At 50.1% G+C, this 16,120-nt stretch overlaps 1 protein-coding gene across 1 annotated transcript in view; it reads left to right on the top strand.

Moving 5' to 3' along the window:
- CNTN6 (contactin 6) overlaps window positions 1-16,120 on the top strand; it is a 127,489-nt gene that overhangs the window by 15,961 nt on the left and 95,408 nt on the right. The window contains exon 2 of the mRNA XM_081159966.1: window positions 14,078-14,210. Within this exon, the coding sequence (XP_081016092.1) occupies window positions 14,156-14,210 (55 nt within the window). The 5' untranslated portion in view covers window positions 14,078-14,155. The remainder of the gene's footprint in view (window positions 1-14,077; window positions 14,211-16,120) is intronic.

Genomic DNA, 16,120 nt, shown 5'->3' with positions numbered 1-16,120 from the left:
AGAGATTCCTCTCCCCAGGCGCTCACAGTGAAACCGGGAGATGGGCACAAAGGTCCACAGGACAGGCCCCCAGGCTGGCCAGGTGAAGATTCAGGGAGGCCGTGGCCTTGGGACCTGGAAGGACAGTCACCAGGCGCAGAAGCAGCCACGGGAGGAGATGGGAGACGTCACAAGGAGCAGCAATCGCAGGACAGCGGGAACAGAAGGAAAGGGGGGTCACCAGTTACACCGTCACCTTCCGGGCGCTCGGTCCGGCCCTGCGCCAGGCCCTGGGCGGAGGGATGCCGGTCAGAGCCCGTCCTCGGGCTGCGACACCCCTGGGCCCCCACAGGGACCGAGTTCGGGGTTTGTGAGATGAGGCGGGAAAGGAAGGAGACGGTGGGATCGCTGTCCCGCCTTTGCCTCTAAGGAGCCCGGGACGCCCAGAATAATAAATACGCGGCCCGACTGCTCCAGATGGACGAGTAGCCAGACGCGTGCACAAATACTGACGTTATTCTAATTAGCTCCGTCCCACCGAAAGGGATGCGGTTTGTGGCCCCCTAACGAGTAAATGAGAGGCACATGTGTGTTTTTCCAGAATCATGACTTTTTCAGTTTATGGTTTAATTATTGGTTGAGAAGATTAAGTAAATAACAAATTATCCTATGAAAAATGCGAGCCTGGGAGTAATTAATGAAATAAAATGGATGGCTTCATATGGGGCGAATCCGTACATTCTAGAGCAAGGGCTTGGTTTCTGAAAAAATATAACAACATCCAAAAAATCTCAGGATAAATTAAGAGCCAATTAAGATATTTGCAGGGTACAGTATTCAGATTCAGTAGAGAAACCCCGGGACTCCGGCGCAGGGCGAGGGTTGGCTGTGTTTCGCCCGGTGCGGCCTGGGGGTGGGCCCGGGCGGCTGGAATGCAGCGGTCACCCGGTCACCTCGACCGTCCTGGATCAAACCCTGGTGCGGCCTGGGGACCTGCTTAGCTGCACAGCGTCCCAGGAACAGCCACGCCTGAGGGACCCCCCTGCTAACGCTCAGGAGCCAAAGCCCCACCTGCCCCGGGGGCAGGGCAGCCGTCTTCCTGAGACGCGTCCCCTCGACTGCCTCCCGGGCACGGCTAGAAGTCTGCCCGCCCGCCCGCCCCCTCCTGTGCGCCGACCTCCATGGCGGGAGCAGGACCGTCAACGGGCAGGAGGGGATTTCCCGCTGGGAAACCAGGGGGGCCTTCCGGGGGGGTGGCATACAACCCATGGACAAAGAACAGGCCCTTGTGTTGGGTGAGGTTCGGGGCACCCCCTCGGCCTCACAGGTTTTGCGGGACAGGAGGGGAGGAAAGTCGGGGGGGGCGAGTTAACGGAAGGCTCTTCGTTCGTGTTCCCCAGGGCGAGCCAGGCTCCCGGGGAGAACCTCATTCCCAGCTCACACTCTCTCCCAAAGCCGCCGGGGTAGGAGTTAAACCCACAGGACCTGATGACTCACCGAGTACGTGGGTGGCTGGGGCGGGACGGGCGGCTTTGAATGGCTCCCAAGCACCCGACGTGCCTGATTAACGAGAGGAAAGAGGGGAGGAATCGTCCTTCCGTTCCAGGGAAAACTGCCTCTGAAAAAGAGGCAAACACTTAAAAAAGGTATTGAGGACGAGGTCCTTGAGATACTTAAATATTAACTTGATGAAGAAAAGTGGGTCGATTTGGTCAAAATCGGGTGTCAGGGTGAAACTGACCCCAAACCAAGAGAGCGGGGCCTTCGGTGAAGTCCCGTTGTCATCAGGGCAGGACACAGCTTCCAGGTGGGTGACTCGCCCAGCGCCACGGGCGACTGGCCCGAAGTCCTTACACCCCCGAGGATGGACGCTCAGGTCCTTTCCTCTGTTCACGCCCTCGCTCGCTCGCTCTCTCCGAGGTGGTGGGCAGTGGAAGGCGGGCGATGCGGGTCGCGCGGTCCCCGAGAGGATGGCACTTGTTTCTCTGCCGGACCCGTCCAACCCACGTGGCCGCCCTCAGCTCACGCCCGGGCCCTCGGCCCGCACAGCCCTGTCTCTGCAACTCGTGACTTAATGGGAATGATTCGGCGTCTCCGGGAGACAGCCGAGGGGAACACTTAGCGTCCGTTAATGTTTTCTGCGGGCCTGGCGACCTCGTGTTAATACGATGGCTGCTCTACAGTTTCTCCGCAGAAAATGCCATTTTGCTGGTTCCTTTCCCTGCCGTTTACAAATGTCGTCTGTGACCCGTAAATTCATGAAGCGAGGGCGGCGAGCGGCAAGCTCTTTAGAGGCCACAGGTAAAGGGTCCAATCGCTGACCCACCCACGTGGTCCCGGCCACGCGGGGGGACCACGCGGAGCAGTCAGCCTGCGGGACGGGGGCCGGGCCGCTGGACGGTGTCGCAGGCTCTCGGGGTCCCCCTGGCGAACGCCGGTGATACGAGTCTTAAAGCCGAACCATGAGGAAGTGATGACTCCAGGCCTGTGTAAGTCAGTAGACGGAGGTTGTAATGCGGATGTTATTTCACTTATTTGTTGATGTTTTGATTGTAGCCCTTAGAACATTAATGTCTGCGCACATCGCAGAAAGAGGGAGAGTAACATCGGAAAACGGTGTGCCTGTGTGTACATGTGCCTGTGTGTGCCTGTGTGTACATGTGCCTGTGTGTGCATGTGTACATGTGTCTGTGTGTGCCTGTGTGTGCCTGTGTGTACATGTGCTTGTGTGTGCATGTGTACATGTGTCTGTGTCTGCCTGTGTGTGCTTGTGTGTACATGTGCCTGTGTGTGCATGTGTGTACGTGTGCCTGTGTGCCTGTGTGTGCCTGTGCCTGTGTGTGCATGTGTCTGTATGTGCCTGTGCCTGTGTGTGCCTGTGTACATGTGTCTGTGTCTGCCTGTGTGTGCCTGTGTGTACATGTGCCTGTGTGTGCATGTGTGTACGTGTGCCTGTGTGTGCATGTGTGTACGTGTGCCTGTGTGTGCATGTGCCTGTGTGTGCCTGTGTGTACATGTGCCTGTGTATGCCTGTGCCTGTGTGTGCATGTGTACATGTGTCTCTGTGTGCATGTGCCTGTGTGTGCCTGTGCGTACATGTGCCTGTGTGTGCATGTGCCTGTGTGTGCATGTGTATATGTGCCTGTGTCTGCATGTGTGTGCCTGTGTGTCTTTACATGTACATGTATGTATGTGTGGTAGGAAATTGTTAAAGCCAAGGATACACACCCTTGGCTAAGCTCAACTCTTAGAATACTTTCAACTTAACAACTTTATGATCACAATATATATTAATACATGTTCAGATATTTGTATCATTCCTTATAAGTTCTGCAAAATGGTCAGACTGGCTTATCTTAGTACCAGGTTCTGAGAAACTTTGAAAAAAGCATCAGTTGAATGCAGTGCATGAAAAATATTAGGCTTGTAGCAAAAGGTCAAAAACCAACGGCAAGCCTTAAAAAGAACTGTGAATGTGAGTAAACACGTGCACGGCAAGCGTTGCAAAGCATATTTCCTCCTATTATTAAAAAATTGTTATTAACAATGGTGGGCAATAATTTGGGAAGATACATGTTTTTAAATAATACCTAAGAGTGGAAATGAAGAGCTATATTTATGTTGAACTTAATTAACTTTTTCTAACAATTTCCCAAAGCAGTCGTGCCATTTGTATTCCTGCCAGCGGTGTGTGAGAGCTCCCGTCGCTGCTCGGAGGTCGCTGGAGTCTGGGGAGATTGCTTTGAACCCGTAGGCTGCAGTGGGCAGTTGACATGGGCATCTTACCGATGTTAAGTCTTCCAATCCATAAACATGGGCTGTTTTCTCATTTATTTCGGTCTTTAATTTCTTTCAGCAATATGTTGCCTTTCTCAGTGCCCAATTTCACCTCTTTAGCAAATTTATTCATAGGTATTTTCCTGTGACTAAATGGAATGCTTCCTATGAAGACTGCTTTAATTGGAATAGTTTTCTTAATTTGCTTTTCAGGTCATTTATTGCTGGTGTATTAGGAACACGACTTATTTTTGTGTATTGATCTTATACCCTGCAACTTCGATGAATTAATTTCTTAGCTCTAGTAGCTTAGTTTTGAGGGTTCTTTGGGGTTTCCTGTATCTAGGATCTGCAAACAGAGACTTTTTCCCTTCTCAGTTTTGATGTCATTTATTTTGCTTTCTTGCCTAATTGCTCTGGTCAGGCCTTTGGTACATCGAACGGCGATGGTGAAAAGGGCGCCAGTGTTGCATTTCTGCTCCTGGGGTGGAAGGTTTTAGTAACTTCTATTGAGTATGATCTTAGCTGTGGGCTTTTCCTAAGTGCTCTTTGTCATCTTGAGGAAGTTCCTTTCTAGTTCTATTTTTATGAGTGTTTTACCATGAAATAGTGCTAGGCTTTGTCAGAACGTCGTGGGTGTTGTCCCTTCCTCCCTAACGTGGTGAACTTCTCTGATTATCTCACGCTGAGCCATCCTTGCCTTTAGGTTTGACCTCTCCAGGTTTGACATTTTTCATCCCTCGGTTCGCAGCTACTTCCTCCGGGAAGGTTTTTTGCTTCTGCTCCTGCTTCTGAGAGAGGCACTTCTGCAGATTTCCCCCCAATACCAACACTGATCATGTCAGAGCATGTATCCGAATTTATTAAAATCACGTGTTAACTTCTATGAGGCCTTAGAGGATCAGACCCCATCCATCCTATTTACCCATTTTATGTCCTCAGAACCTGGGTCTTGGCCGTTTATGCAGCACGTGTGCATACGATTAAACAGATACGGAAGAATAACAACTGTCACAAGGATAAACGCTTGACTCAACCTGAAGTCCTTCCTGTTCCTCCGTAACAGCCAGGAAATGTAGTCGCTAAGAAATGCAAGCTGATGTCTTGTGGGTGTACCTGTGATATTCCGTGGAACAGAAATAACAAATTTAAATATTTTTATTTCAGTTATGCAAACTTTTACTCACCTGCCTGACTCGTATCTATTAACATGTCTGATATTTTTAAAGAATCAAATGATTGGTCCAGTATCTGTGCAATGCCTGGAACCCAGGCCCTGAGTTTCAGAGCCCCAATTTTCAGATCGGTTCTTGAATAAATTATCAGAGCCCCAAGCAGGATCTGAGAGTGGGATCCGGCCAAAGAAAGTAGTTCACCTCAGCCTTCTAAACCGACAGGCGCGGAGCAGGGTTTCTTAGGCGTCTCCGGCGTTCCCGGGCGGCGTCCCGCTTCCCGGGAGGGGAACAGAACGCGCTCCGCAGCCGGTCGAATGCCAGAGGCGGCGTGGGAACAGGGCGGGGTCCCCGGGTCAGGATGGGAACGACCGCTCACCGGCCGCCGGCCTGTAAAAGGATACAAGGACGCGTTCTTCCTCGCTGCCCTTTACAAATATTAGCAAATAAGTCACAGTGTCAGCAGGTGCCTCCAGCCTCAGTGCTGCTTCGTGGACCAGAGTGTTTTAAGGGAGAGTTGGCTGCAGTGCGAATGTCTGTAAATCAAAGCCCACTCTTGCATCTCATCTAATCAGAGCCCTGACGCCGCATCTTCTCGGGGCCTGGACGAGCCCCAGGCGCTGAGGCGGCACCGTCCCGGGAGGAAAGAGGTGAGATGTAGATTTCAGTTTGTTCGCTCTTACGTTTCATCGCATTTTTCAGATTCTAGCCTCTCCTCTTACCATTCGCTGCACTGCCAAACCTCTGGAATCGTGGAAGTGCTCTGAGGCCTGCTGTCTGCCTCATCGATGTCTTGTTCCTCAGACTATTTCTATCTCCCTCCTCTGCTTCTCTAAATATTTAAACAGATAATTGTTTGGGAAAGTTTCAGATTTCATTCGCTCCCTTTGCTTGTAGGCTTTCTCATTGCAGAGAAAGTTAAATCAGTGCTTGGCATTAAAAAAAAATAAGCCTATACGGGCGTACAAATGTGTGTTAATTATTGATGCTGGCTGAGATATGTTTGATCCCCTGACTCCTTCCCGCCCACGCCCAAGCTCAGGTGTGCTGACCGACGCGGGTCTGGCGGGGCCTCTGGGGGTCGGGTCATGGAGTCTAGAAGAGAGGAAGTTAGCGCTGGTTCCAGGGAGGAAAAGTCACCAGCTCCTCACCTGATCCCGTTTCCTTCTGCAGGTCAGCAGCCTCCCAGACACACCTGTTACCAGAGACGCCTGCTCAGGGAACCTGCTTGTCTCTGAAGTTTTAGGTCAAACAAATGACAACATCAGGGCCTCTGATTTTCCCTGTAGCAACCCAAATGCATTCAAATTACAAACAGAAAGATATTGGGCTTTTATTGTTTCGAGCCTTCTGAGCGCCATTAAGTTCCGTGAGGCTGATTTGCATAGGTAGCTTTTTCATTTCTGATCTCGTCGAACACTTATTTCAATATTGGAACAACTGGGTATACGCCTCCTTTTATTTGCTTGGATTTCCTTTTAGTATTTATGTAAATGGATACGAGTGGAAGGGAGTAAAACCTGTTCCAGGAGGGATATTAGAATACTAATGTCGATGGTGCTATTCCTGGGAACCACTTAGGGGGGAATGGATTTGTTTAGGAAGGGAAGTTACAGAACATTATCCATCTTGGGGACGAGCAGTGTGCTCCTGTGGAGCTAACGTTAGAGCCGAGCCCCTGAGCAGAAGCTCCGAAGACTTCGCCGTGTGCCTCTGAAACCACGTGCACATTTCCCACCCTCCCGTTTGCCTGGGATGGTCCCGATCATAGAGTCCAAGCATCGCGTCCCAGGAAACATGCAATTCAAGAAGTTTGGTCTTCTTGGTCTAACCAAAAGCTCCGATTGTGTCACCTTGCCCTGGCCAGTGTGGCTCAGTTGGTTGGGGGTCCTCCCAGGCGCCAGGGGGTCGTGGGTCCGGTTCCCAGTCAGGGCACATGCCTGGGTTGTGGGCTCCGTCCCCAGTCGGGGGCCTGCAGGAGGCAGCCAATGGAGGCTTCTTTCTCATCGATGTTTCTTTCTCTCTCTCCCTCTTCTTTCCCCTTTCTAAAAAAAAAAAAAAAATCAATAAAAACATATTTTTAAAAAAGAATTGTGTCATCTTCATGCATTAGGCAGCTCAGAAAGATTGACGCTGATATTTGGCCTCAGACTTTCCCAGGTTCGTGACCTACAGCCAGTCACCCGACTATTACACTTTCCAGTTTTGTAACCTGTGCATAATATGTTTCTTAGCTGTATTTATAACGTTTAGGTAAAACAGTGAGTGGGGAACGATTCTAATATTCACAATGCTGTACAAGTATACAATGTTTCTCTTAACCCCAGCAAGCTTGATACATGTAACACTTTCTACTCGACAATGCGGAGGCACCTGTGCTCTCCTTGAGGGCAAAGGGCAGGTGAACCGGTTTAAGCGGGAGTTTCCGTGAATGTATCGATAGTGGTTCACTGGAAGTCCCAGGTCAGGCCTTTGAAATCTGCTTACATCAGGAAATGTTCATTTGTACAGAATACATTTTGTTTTCTTTCTTTATCTTTTTATCATTTCTGATATGACATAATAAATCCTTTTGAATACAGACATGTCTCCTTCCATGCACAGTAGAGACGTGTTTCCCGAATGTGCAAATGAAAAACGGGCTTGAGGGGCCAACGTTAATTTTTAGTGCGACTTCTCCGGTAGAAGTCCTGTCCCCTCCATCTTCCCCTTACTTAATGAAAAAGCCAATCGCACAACAGGAAGACTGATTAGCAGCAATAACCTCGGTGTTCCAGTAATAAAAATCTTTGCCGAAGTCCGATCTTTATGGGAGGCACCGACTGTATTTCAAGGCGAGTGTACAGGCCTCTGCCTAACAGACGGGAGGTTTAATAGTCGTGATGGAGGGGTCCCCGCCACTGATGCTGGGAAATCCTGGCGACCTCCGAGTGTTTTCTGGCCTAGGAAACGCGCCTTCCTCCATGTGGGACAAACTTGAGTTGCCTGACTGTTTAATGCTCCAGGAAACCACCCTCAGTCAACAGCGGATGGAGAATTGGTAAATGGAGCCCCATCTTCAGTTGGAAAAACTGAGGGTTGCTTGGTTCCCAGACTCCCCGGAGAGGCTGAGCGCCACGCGGCCTCACCGATAACGGGCCTGACGACAAGGCTTCGCTGGCTTCCTTCTCGGTCTGAGTAACCGCCCTCCCTTCCCGCGTCTCCTGGGATCACCTCCCAACTAAACTTCTTGCATTCGAGTCCTTGACTCACAGTCTGCTTAGGGGGCAACTCAGAACGAGAGAACGTTTGCTGCGTAAACGAGCCCACCTGTGTGAACAGGTGCAGACTTGCATGCAGGGGAGCCTCTGCCTCTCTCTGTCAACATGCAAACTGTTGTCTTCCCCCAGGCTGGTTTCTAGCGGCTGCTGCACACGGAGCTCGGCTGAGACGGGGGAGTGAGGCCTTTCTCAGTGAAGGTGGAACCTGCCCTTCACTTTGTCTGCAGAGTCTCTGAATGTGAACGAGAGTTGAAATCCCAGGATGTAAAGAACAGCAAAGGGACCGAGGGCCCTTTCCCAGTCTCACCCGGAGGCGGACCCATCGAGCGGCGGGGCGGACGCTGGGCGGCTCCGAGGGCTGCTTTCTGCTGAGTCCCGCTCTGAGGTCTCCTGTGTGATGAAGCGCCTGTCACTTCAGGAGGTGCTGTCTGGGTGTCCTACCTGCAAATGGCAGCAGGCGCACAGGGGAGGTGGGACACTAGGACACATGTCCTCGAAATTCAGCATTTGAGCTCAGAAGGAGGGGGGGCACTAGTCACGTAGAGTCTGACGGTCCCGTCTCGTGCCCGGTCCTGCCCTGGGACGCAGAGCACAGAGGGAGGCCTTGTGAGGCTGCCAGGGTGGGGTGCAAGCTTCCAAGGGGACAATCTGTCCTCAGTCTGACGGAGGCTGCGCAGGGCTGTTCCCCGAGCTCACGGGAGCGAGCGCTCAGTGAGAAAGGCCGGCCCCCGGGCTCGGGGAAGCAAGTCCAGCCTTTGTTTTGACTGGAATCGGGAGCGAACATGGTGCTCGCCGCTCACTACGCTGAAGGGAAGCTGGCAGGCGACAATGATTGGGGGCCAACTTCTCCCCCCGTGCGGAGGACCGGGGGGCACTCTGCACCCCGGAGCCCCCCGGGGACTGAAGTGTTGGAGGCAGCCATTCATCACTCTCTGGGGTGATGGGGAACTTCAGTAAATGCTGTAGCAACGCAGCTAAATCTTCCCAGAACCGGTAACAACGCCCTTCACCTCCCCTCCCCTCCATCGCACGGAATTGCTCTTCAGGCGAATGGACGCCCGGGAGGGGGTCACAGGGCGCTCCCGCGGCGCCCGGGGTGGAGAGTTCGTGGGAAGGATGCAGCCATGTATCGTTGGCATTCCCGAGAAAACCCACATTAGGTGTTTGAGAGGCAGGTCCCCAGGAGGCAGCGGAGGAATCGGGAGCAATACTGGGCCTCAGATAGAGCTCCGGCCCGGCCGGCGGGCAGCCGATGCCAGGCCGAGTGAGGGGAAGCGGTCTGGGAGGAAGAGATGCGCGGGCCCTGCTCCGAGCGTTCGGTTTATCTATCGGGGAACGTGCCCCGCGGAGCCGGCCGGTTCTGGGAACAGACGGGCAGTTGAGGCCCAAAGCTCCCGGGAGAGGTGGGAGCTTCGGCTGCGTCTACTCGGGAGCCTCTGCACCCCACCCGGCAACTCGGTCAATGTGGCTCCAAACTCACGTCTTTCCAAAGGCTGTTTGCAACCAATACCCGAAAACGGGTTGTGCCAGGGACCACGTGACACCGGGAGGCCACGTGGGAGCCCGTGGAGACCCAGAGGCAGACTCCAAGCCGTTGCCCTTTCCTGGGCAGGCACCGCTTTGGGGGGGAAGCTCGGTGGTCCCATGGGTGACGCACTGGACGTGCCCGCGGTCTCCCCGAGGCCTGGTGTAAACCCCACGCAGCAGGCACCACCTTTTCTGTCCTAACTGTCATAAAACCGAGGCTCAGAGAGGCTATGTCACCCCCTCTGAAGTCACGCGGCTACGAAGCCGGTTCTGCGAGACCCGGCCTGCCCGGTTCCCGAGCCCGCACCCGAGCGCCGGCTGGACGGTTCTGCGCGAAGGCTCCGGCAGACGTGAAGCTGGGGTTTGCCGCCCTGAAGTGTCCACCTCTGGTCCAGGTCTGCTCTCCGGAGACAAATCATACGTCCAATCCCTCCTCCAGGGGAGGCCGTTCAGACGCTGGGCGGCTCCACTTAAGGCTCCCCCGCGAACCAGGCTCAGGGGAGAGCGCAGTCCCCGCGTGTCCGCACAGACCGGGGGGGCGGGAGCGGCTCCTCCCTGTCCCGGCCACAATCTCGGGTTCACGTAGCCACGGCCACGCCGAAGTTTCGGCGACTCTGTCAAAAGACAGGCGAATGCATCGCCCAGTTACTGTTTCTTTCTCTAACTGGAATTAATGTCCAGCCTCTGTGCCCGATCCTCCCCCGGTCTGAGTAATTTACGCAGATCGATCGTGGGAGCCTACGCACAACCCCGAGCGCGCTCTTGTTACAGGCCAGGCGACTAGATTTGGGTGCGCTTTGACCAGATCGATTGCTTTGCTCTAATTTGACCAACGTAGCAAAGCAGGAAAAAAGACAGATTCCCCGGCCTGACTCTTTATTAAGCGTATAAAGAAATAAAGGTGTTTTCTTCCCTCTCCTGCTCTAATGCTCCCCAGACAAGTCTGCGTATCTTTCCCCCAAACAAAATAAATAACCGTTTCAGACGCACGCGTGTTTTAATAGGATCTTCCTGTGGCTCTCCTTGCCTTGTTTCTCGTGTGTGTGTTTTTCAATTTGAAACACATGGAAAAGTCAAAACAGTGGGAAAACGACGGATCTGCTCCGTGCTGTTTCACACACACTCCAGGCATCTGGGCATCTACTGGATCCTCTTAACCCCGGTGTCCGGAGTCTGCAGCCCGACACCCCGCGGCCCCTCGCCTTCTGTCATTCTGGGGGGGGGGGGGTCACGTATGCTGCAGACCCGCCGGGGACCTTCTGTGATTGCACTGAGCGCGCTGCTCCTGTCTCCCCGCCGACCCGTCCTCCTGGGGACGGCCTGTCTGCAGAGCTGGCCGAGCAGCTCTCCGAGGCGCCCGCATCACATCCCGAAGACAAGGAGACCGATGGCTCCATTCGTCTCGCGACTCCGCCTGACTCAGTGGCAGCTGGCCTTTTCTAGCCTGACCCAGGCTTTTTCAGGTCATACATATTTCATTTTTTGATTTATTATTGATTTGTGTTGATAGTAGATAACTCCGTGAATGCTGAGGCTGGAAATCTGTTGTAAATATTACTGCGCCTCGCCTCCTCTGTCTGGCTCTGGGTGTTTATCACATGCATGTAAAACAGTGAGGCTACCTGGAGAAAATGGATTTGGGATTTTTAATTTATCTGATGTAGTTAATTAACTGGCCATTTGAAAATAAAAGGACCATTAGTGCCGAGCACATCTGTCCTGATGATGAACGCGCCGTCGGGAAACAGGCCTGGACCGGGCTGCGAAGCCCACGTTGGACAAAGCGGCTCTGGGTAGGGGAGGAGTGGCGGCCGTCAAGGGGCCGCGCAAGCAAGATGCTCGAGAGAGAAGCTGCCGCTATTCTAGGCGCTGTTCCTCCAAAATCACCCTGTATGGCCAAGGCCACTCGTAGTCGTTTCTTGTTCCGACACCCAAAGCGAGACAATCGTTTCAGACAACAAAGGGGGCAAGACACAGGCGTCGTTTGCAACTGGCCTGAGGGTTTCTGTGAACGGTGGGAATCCATGAGCATCGCTCCGGGTCACACCACCCGGACCGGCGTCCCACAGATGCGCCTGCAGACGTCAAAGAGCCTCAGGTGGCGAGGGCGGACAGCACAGCTCCCCCCGCCCTGGTCACTAGGTGACGTGCCCGTCTCCGGGGCGTTCTCCGTGGGGGTGTGGCTGGTGACCCGCTGGGCCTCTTCGGGAGCCCCTTCCAAAGGCCTGATCCCGAGCCGCCCCTGCCCACCCACCTGCCTTTTTATTCAAGCAAATGGCCCAGGTTCCCAAGGCCAGGAGAGCCGGAAAGCTTCCTTATAAAAGAAAACGAACACAGACGCCCTCTGCCTCCTGGCCCCTCCCACTGCGCCCGTGTCCGTGTCCGCTGGGCAGAGCGCAGGGAGTGTGACGGCCCCTCCCAGAGCCCCCGCGGTCAGAGGTCCGGCCAGGACGGGGCCCCCCGGCCACGAGCGGCTCATCCTTCCAGCCTCAGCTCAACAGGCTCTTGAACCCCACACCACACATCACATAGGTTCATAGATGTCACTTTTTTCTTCAGTGCGTTACCGTGTGTGCGTGTGCGTGTGCGTGTCTCTGTGTTGGGTTTGGCTGTTTTGTTAAATGTCTGTGTCTCTCATAAAAGAGCAAGACCTCAGGGGTAGGACTGAAGGGTTCTGGGGTCGCCTCTAACACCTACATAGCTATTGTCTTGCAGAGAATGGATATAAATACATATATACACATACACATCGATATTTGTTGAAAAAATTATAAACGAATGGCTATATAGAATGTGACTTCATTTACGTGTAACGAGTTGAAATCTTCAATGTCCAACGAAATGGAAAAGTGATGGAGGATGTGAGAGAATTGGGAAGGGACAGTATCAACTCACGTAACACGTGGACCCAGATGTTGTTCATTTTGCCTTCGATTTTTATTCCCTGTTTAAATTTGAAAGCATTAAACTTTCACATCATAAAACTTAAACCTGAGTAGGGTCATTGTTTGTTTGTTTGTTTAAGTTGGAGTAGCTAGTACCAGAAAAAAAGAAAGGTTTTTAGAATTTAAATATATCAGGAAATGATCAAAATGTCATTACTTATTAGTTTTGTGATTAAAATCCACATACTTCCAAAACGTATCTGAAACTGCAAGAAAATATTAACGAGATTAACCAAAGAACTTAGATGCTTATAGTGCAGTGACGGCGAAGGCCTAGGAGGGGCGGGGGTGGAGGGAGTCCATGGGGAAAGGGGGGCATCTGTAATATTCTCAACAATAAAGATAAATTAATATATATATTTCCACTAAATCAAAAGTTTCCAAAGGGTCCTATCGTTTGCTATGTAACAGGCCTATCAAGTGTGACCTACATGAGTTTATTCTGTACTTTTTTTGAGATTATGAGCCTCTTATTAGATTTCTCGTTGGGAGTAAAGGCCAAGCAAACACTTTATCTTGAATTCATTTATCATTGGAAAGTATAGATGTCAAAATGAATTAGAGGAAATTATGATGTAATCCCGTAAGAGAAGCGTGCCCGCCCTCGAAAGATAACACATCCAGAAACTGATGTCCTGCAGACATTTCGTGGCACGATATTAACTTCACTTCTATAACATTAGGAAAAATAACGTTTCCTAATGAGCATATTATAGAGCCATGATATACTGTATAACATTCTAATATAATAAATTATATAATGTATTAGGAAAGGTATTGTCTTCTCTTTTTTTTTAAATTAAAGGGGTATTTTTATTTTATTGTTTTTTGTTTATTAAATTTACTGGGGTAACATTGTTAATAGGTTTAATGTTTCCTAATGAACATATTCTCAACAACTTTGATAAAAACACTATTGATGTTGTTTTCAATTATGTTGATAAAAATATTGAAAAACCCATGAAACATATAAAATCACTATATATGTGTGTATCCATCCATATATATACATTCAATATTTTATATCATTCCTTTATTCCTAATGGTGTAAAATCAAAAATAAAAGCCAACAACAGAATTTCAGGAGTTGGTTTCAATTTTCTTTAACATTTCCAAAACACCGGACTTAAAATGTACTAATGAAAGTTTTAATGCACATGGAATACGTTCAACAAACTTCATTCCACTCCATGAACTGCAGCAGCAAAGGTCATGGCAAACGAACTGTGTAACCAGGGGGTGAACCAGAATTATGAAACTTTGCAAAATATACATTATTTATAAAAATAGACCTTTCATCGTTGTTTTTTTTGAGTAGTGATATTTTAAAATTAAATTAAAATGCAACAACCCGTATACATTTGAAAATACGCACGTTTGTATATTTGCCTTTTCACGACAATTTTGTTCCTTTCAGGCTCTGGGGACGCTGCCGGGGAGACAGGCTTTATTTCCCGCTGACTGTATGGAGAAATTCTGACTTTGGAAAGTGGAAATGAGGTTGCTATGGAAACTGGTAATTCTGCTACCTCTCATACAAGCTTGTGCAGGTAACGTGTTCTGTTTTTATAAATTTTGATCGATAAACTATTGGAGTTCTAGTTTTCTCTCAGGTGACACAACTTTCAAATGTGTAATAAATACTAAGTCGTCTGAACGACTGAAGTCGTCTTCATTTTGAAGGTGATCTCTGTGGCTAATCCAGAGAGTTTAATCCTTTAAAAAAGTATCAAGTGCTATTTTCCGGCAAAACTAAGATTATTTTAATTATAAATTGTCAAATATTAAATTTTTACAGAGAGGAATGTGATTAAGTGGTTCTGTCATCAATAAATAATAAGAATAGTTCCTTTTTATTTCCTTTATAGTGAATTCTTTAAGAAGGTAAAATGGAAATATACATTTTCCATCACATTTAGAACTTGATGTGTAAAAAAGTTATATTAATATAGAAGAAAAAGTGGCCTAGAACGTTCCACCAGAACTAAATTAACTTTTGATTTTTTTTCTTTCCATTTCAACGATACATTGGTTTATTGAGGCTGAATATATTGTCTGTATCAGTTAGCTTTTGCTTTGTAACAAGCCGTCCCCAAATCTGCATGGGTTGAAATAACAAATAACTGCGTATTTAGTTTACAAGCCTGTGAATCGATCATTCAGAATGGGCTTAACTGGGCTCTTCTCTCGGTTGTGCCCGGGCGCGTCCCTTCTGCGGGCAGCGACGGGGCCACCGAGGACCTGGCTAGTCTAGGACACTCTCAGCTGAGGCCACTGGGCCGCCGCTGCCCTGGTCCCAGTGTCTCCCGTCCCCTGTGGTCTGGGCTCTTTCCCACGGTGCCCGCTCGGGTTCCAGCCGAACTCAGACGTGGGCAGGCTTGTCGCTGAGACAGCGTCATTTCTGTCTCGCTCTTTTAACCAGTGAAAGGCACGTGGCCAGTCCAGGGTGTGGGGTTAGGTCCCAGCTCAGGACAGACGCCGCAAAGCTGCACCGCGAAGGGTGTGGAACAGCGGAGGGAAGGGGAGCGTCTGCCTCTGCCGGAACCAGCCGCAGTCTGAGCGTCACCGCGTTCTGCTCTCAGCTGTCGGGCTGACCTGTGTGAGCTGTCGACGAGCCTGGACGCCGGCTGGGTCACCTGAGTGTCACACCAGGCCGCTTCCCGCCAGCTGTGACGCGGGCGCTGTTCACTTCCACGTGTTCGTAACAGAGCAGTAATGTCCTGGGGGAAACACGGGAACAAACAATAACTTAGAAGCCAGAGGCACGGTCATTGTAAGAGCCATACATTGATAGCATTTCCAAGGAATGGAAAGATATACTGATCTTAAAAGCTACGAGAAAGCTAAAATACGCAGAAATCAATCATTGGAATCAGAAACCCATATAAATAAAGATATTTTTACCACTGGCTAGAAGTGCCACCGTCATATTTATTCAAAGTGATTGTGTCACTTCCAACTCTGTAACCAAGATTCCAAGTCAAAGAATAATAGCCTTTTTTTATTAATAGATTTAAAAAGACCGAGTCATCAAGGGGCCCAAACTGTCCACGTGTGAATAAGAATTCTGTTCCTACTCTCAAGTTCCAGCTTCTGTGAAAATTTAATATTATCATTTTGCCCTTTAAATATGTATTTGAATCAGCACAGTATCTCGGAAAGACCTTTTGTGTTCCATTAAGATAAATTATTGTTCTCAGAACACAGATCAGATCCCAGGCATCCTCCAGTTCTTCTGTTAACTTATTTAAGTTGGATGGGATTCAACGTGTCCTTCTGCTTTGTTCTAAAGGGAAAAGTAATCGTATATCCTTGGTGTACACTCTCCTCGTGAGAGAGCCTGGAAAAGGTTTGTCGCGGGTCTGAAGCAGGAGCCGGGAACCCGTGGGATCGGATTCTGCTGATGTAGAAAGTCCCACGGGCGGAAACCCAGCCTCACCGATGTGCTCAACTGTTAAAT

The sequence above is a fragment of the Miniopterus schreibersii genome (assembly GCF_964146895.1).
Source record: "Miniopterus schreibersii genome assembly, chromosome: 15".
Classification (NCBI taxonomy): domain Eukaryota; kingdom Metazoa; phylum Chordata; class Mammalia; order Chiroptera; family Miniopteridae; genus Miniopterus; species Miniopterus schreibersii.
The sequence above is the reverse complement of the archived record's forward strand: the minus strand, read 5'-3'. Positions and strand labels throughout refer to the sequence as shown.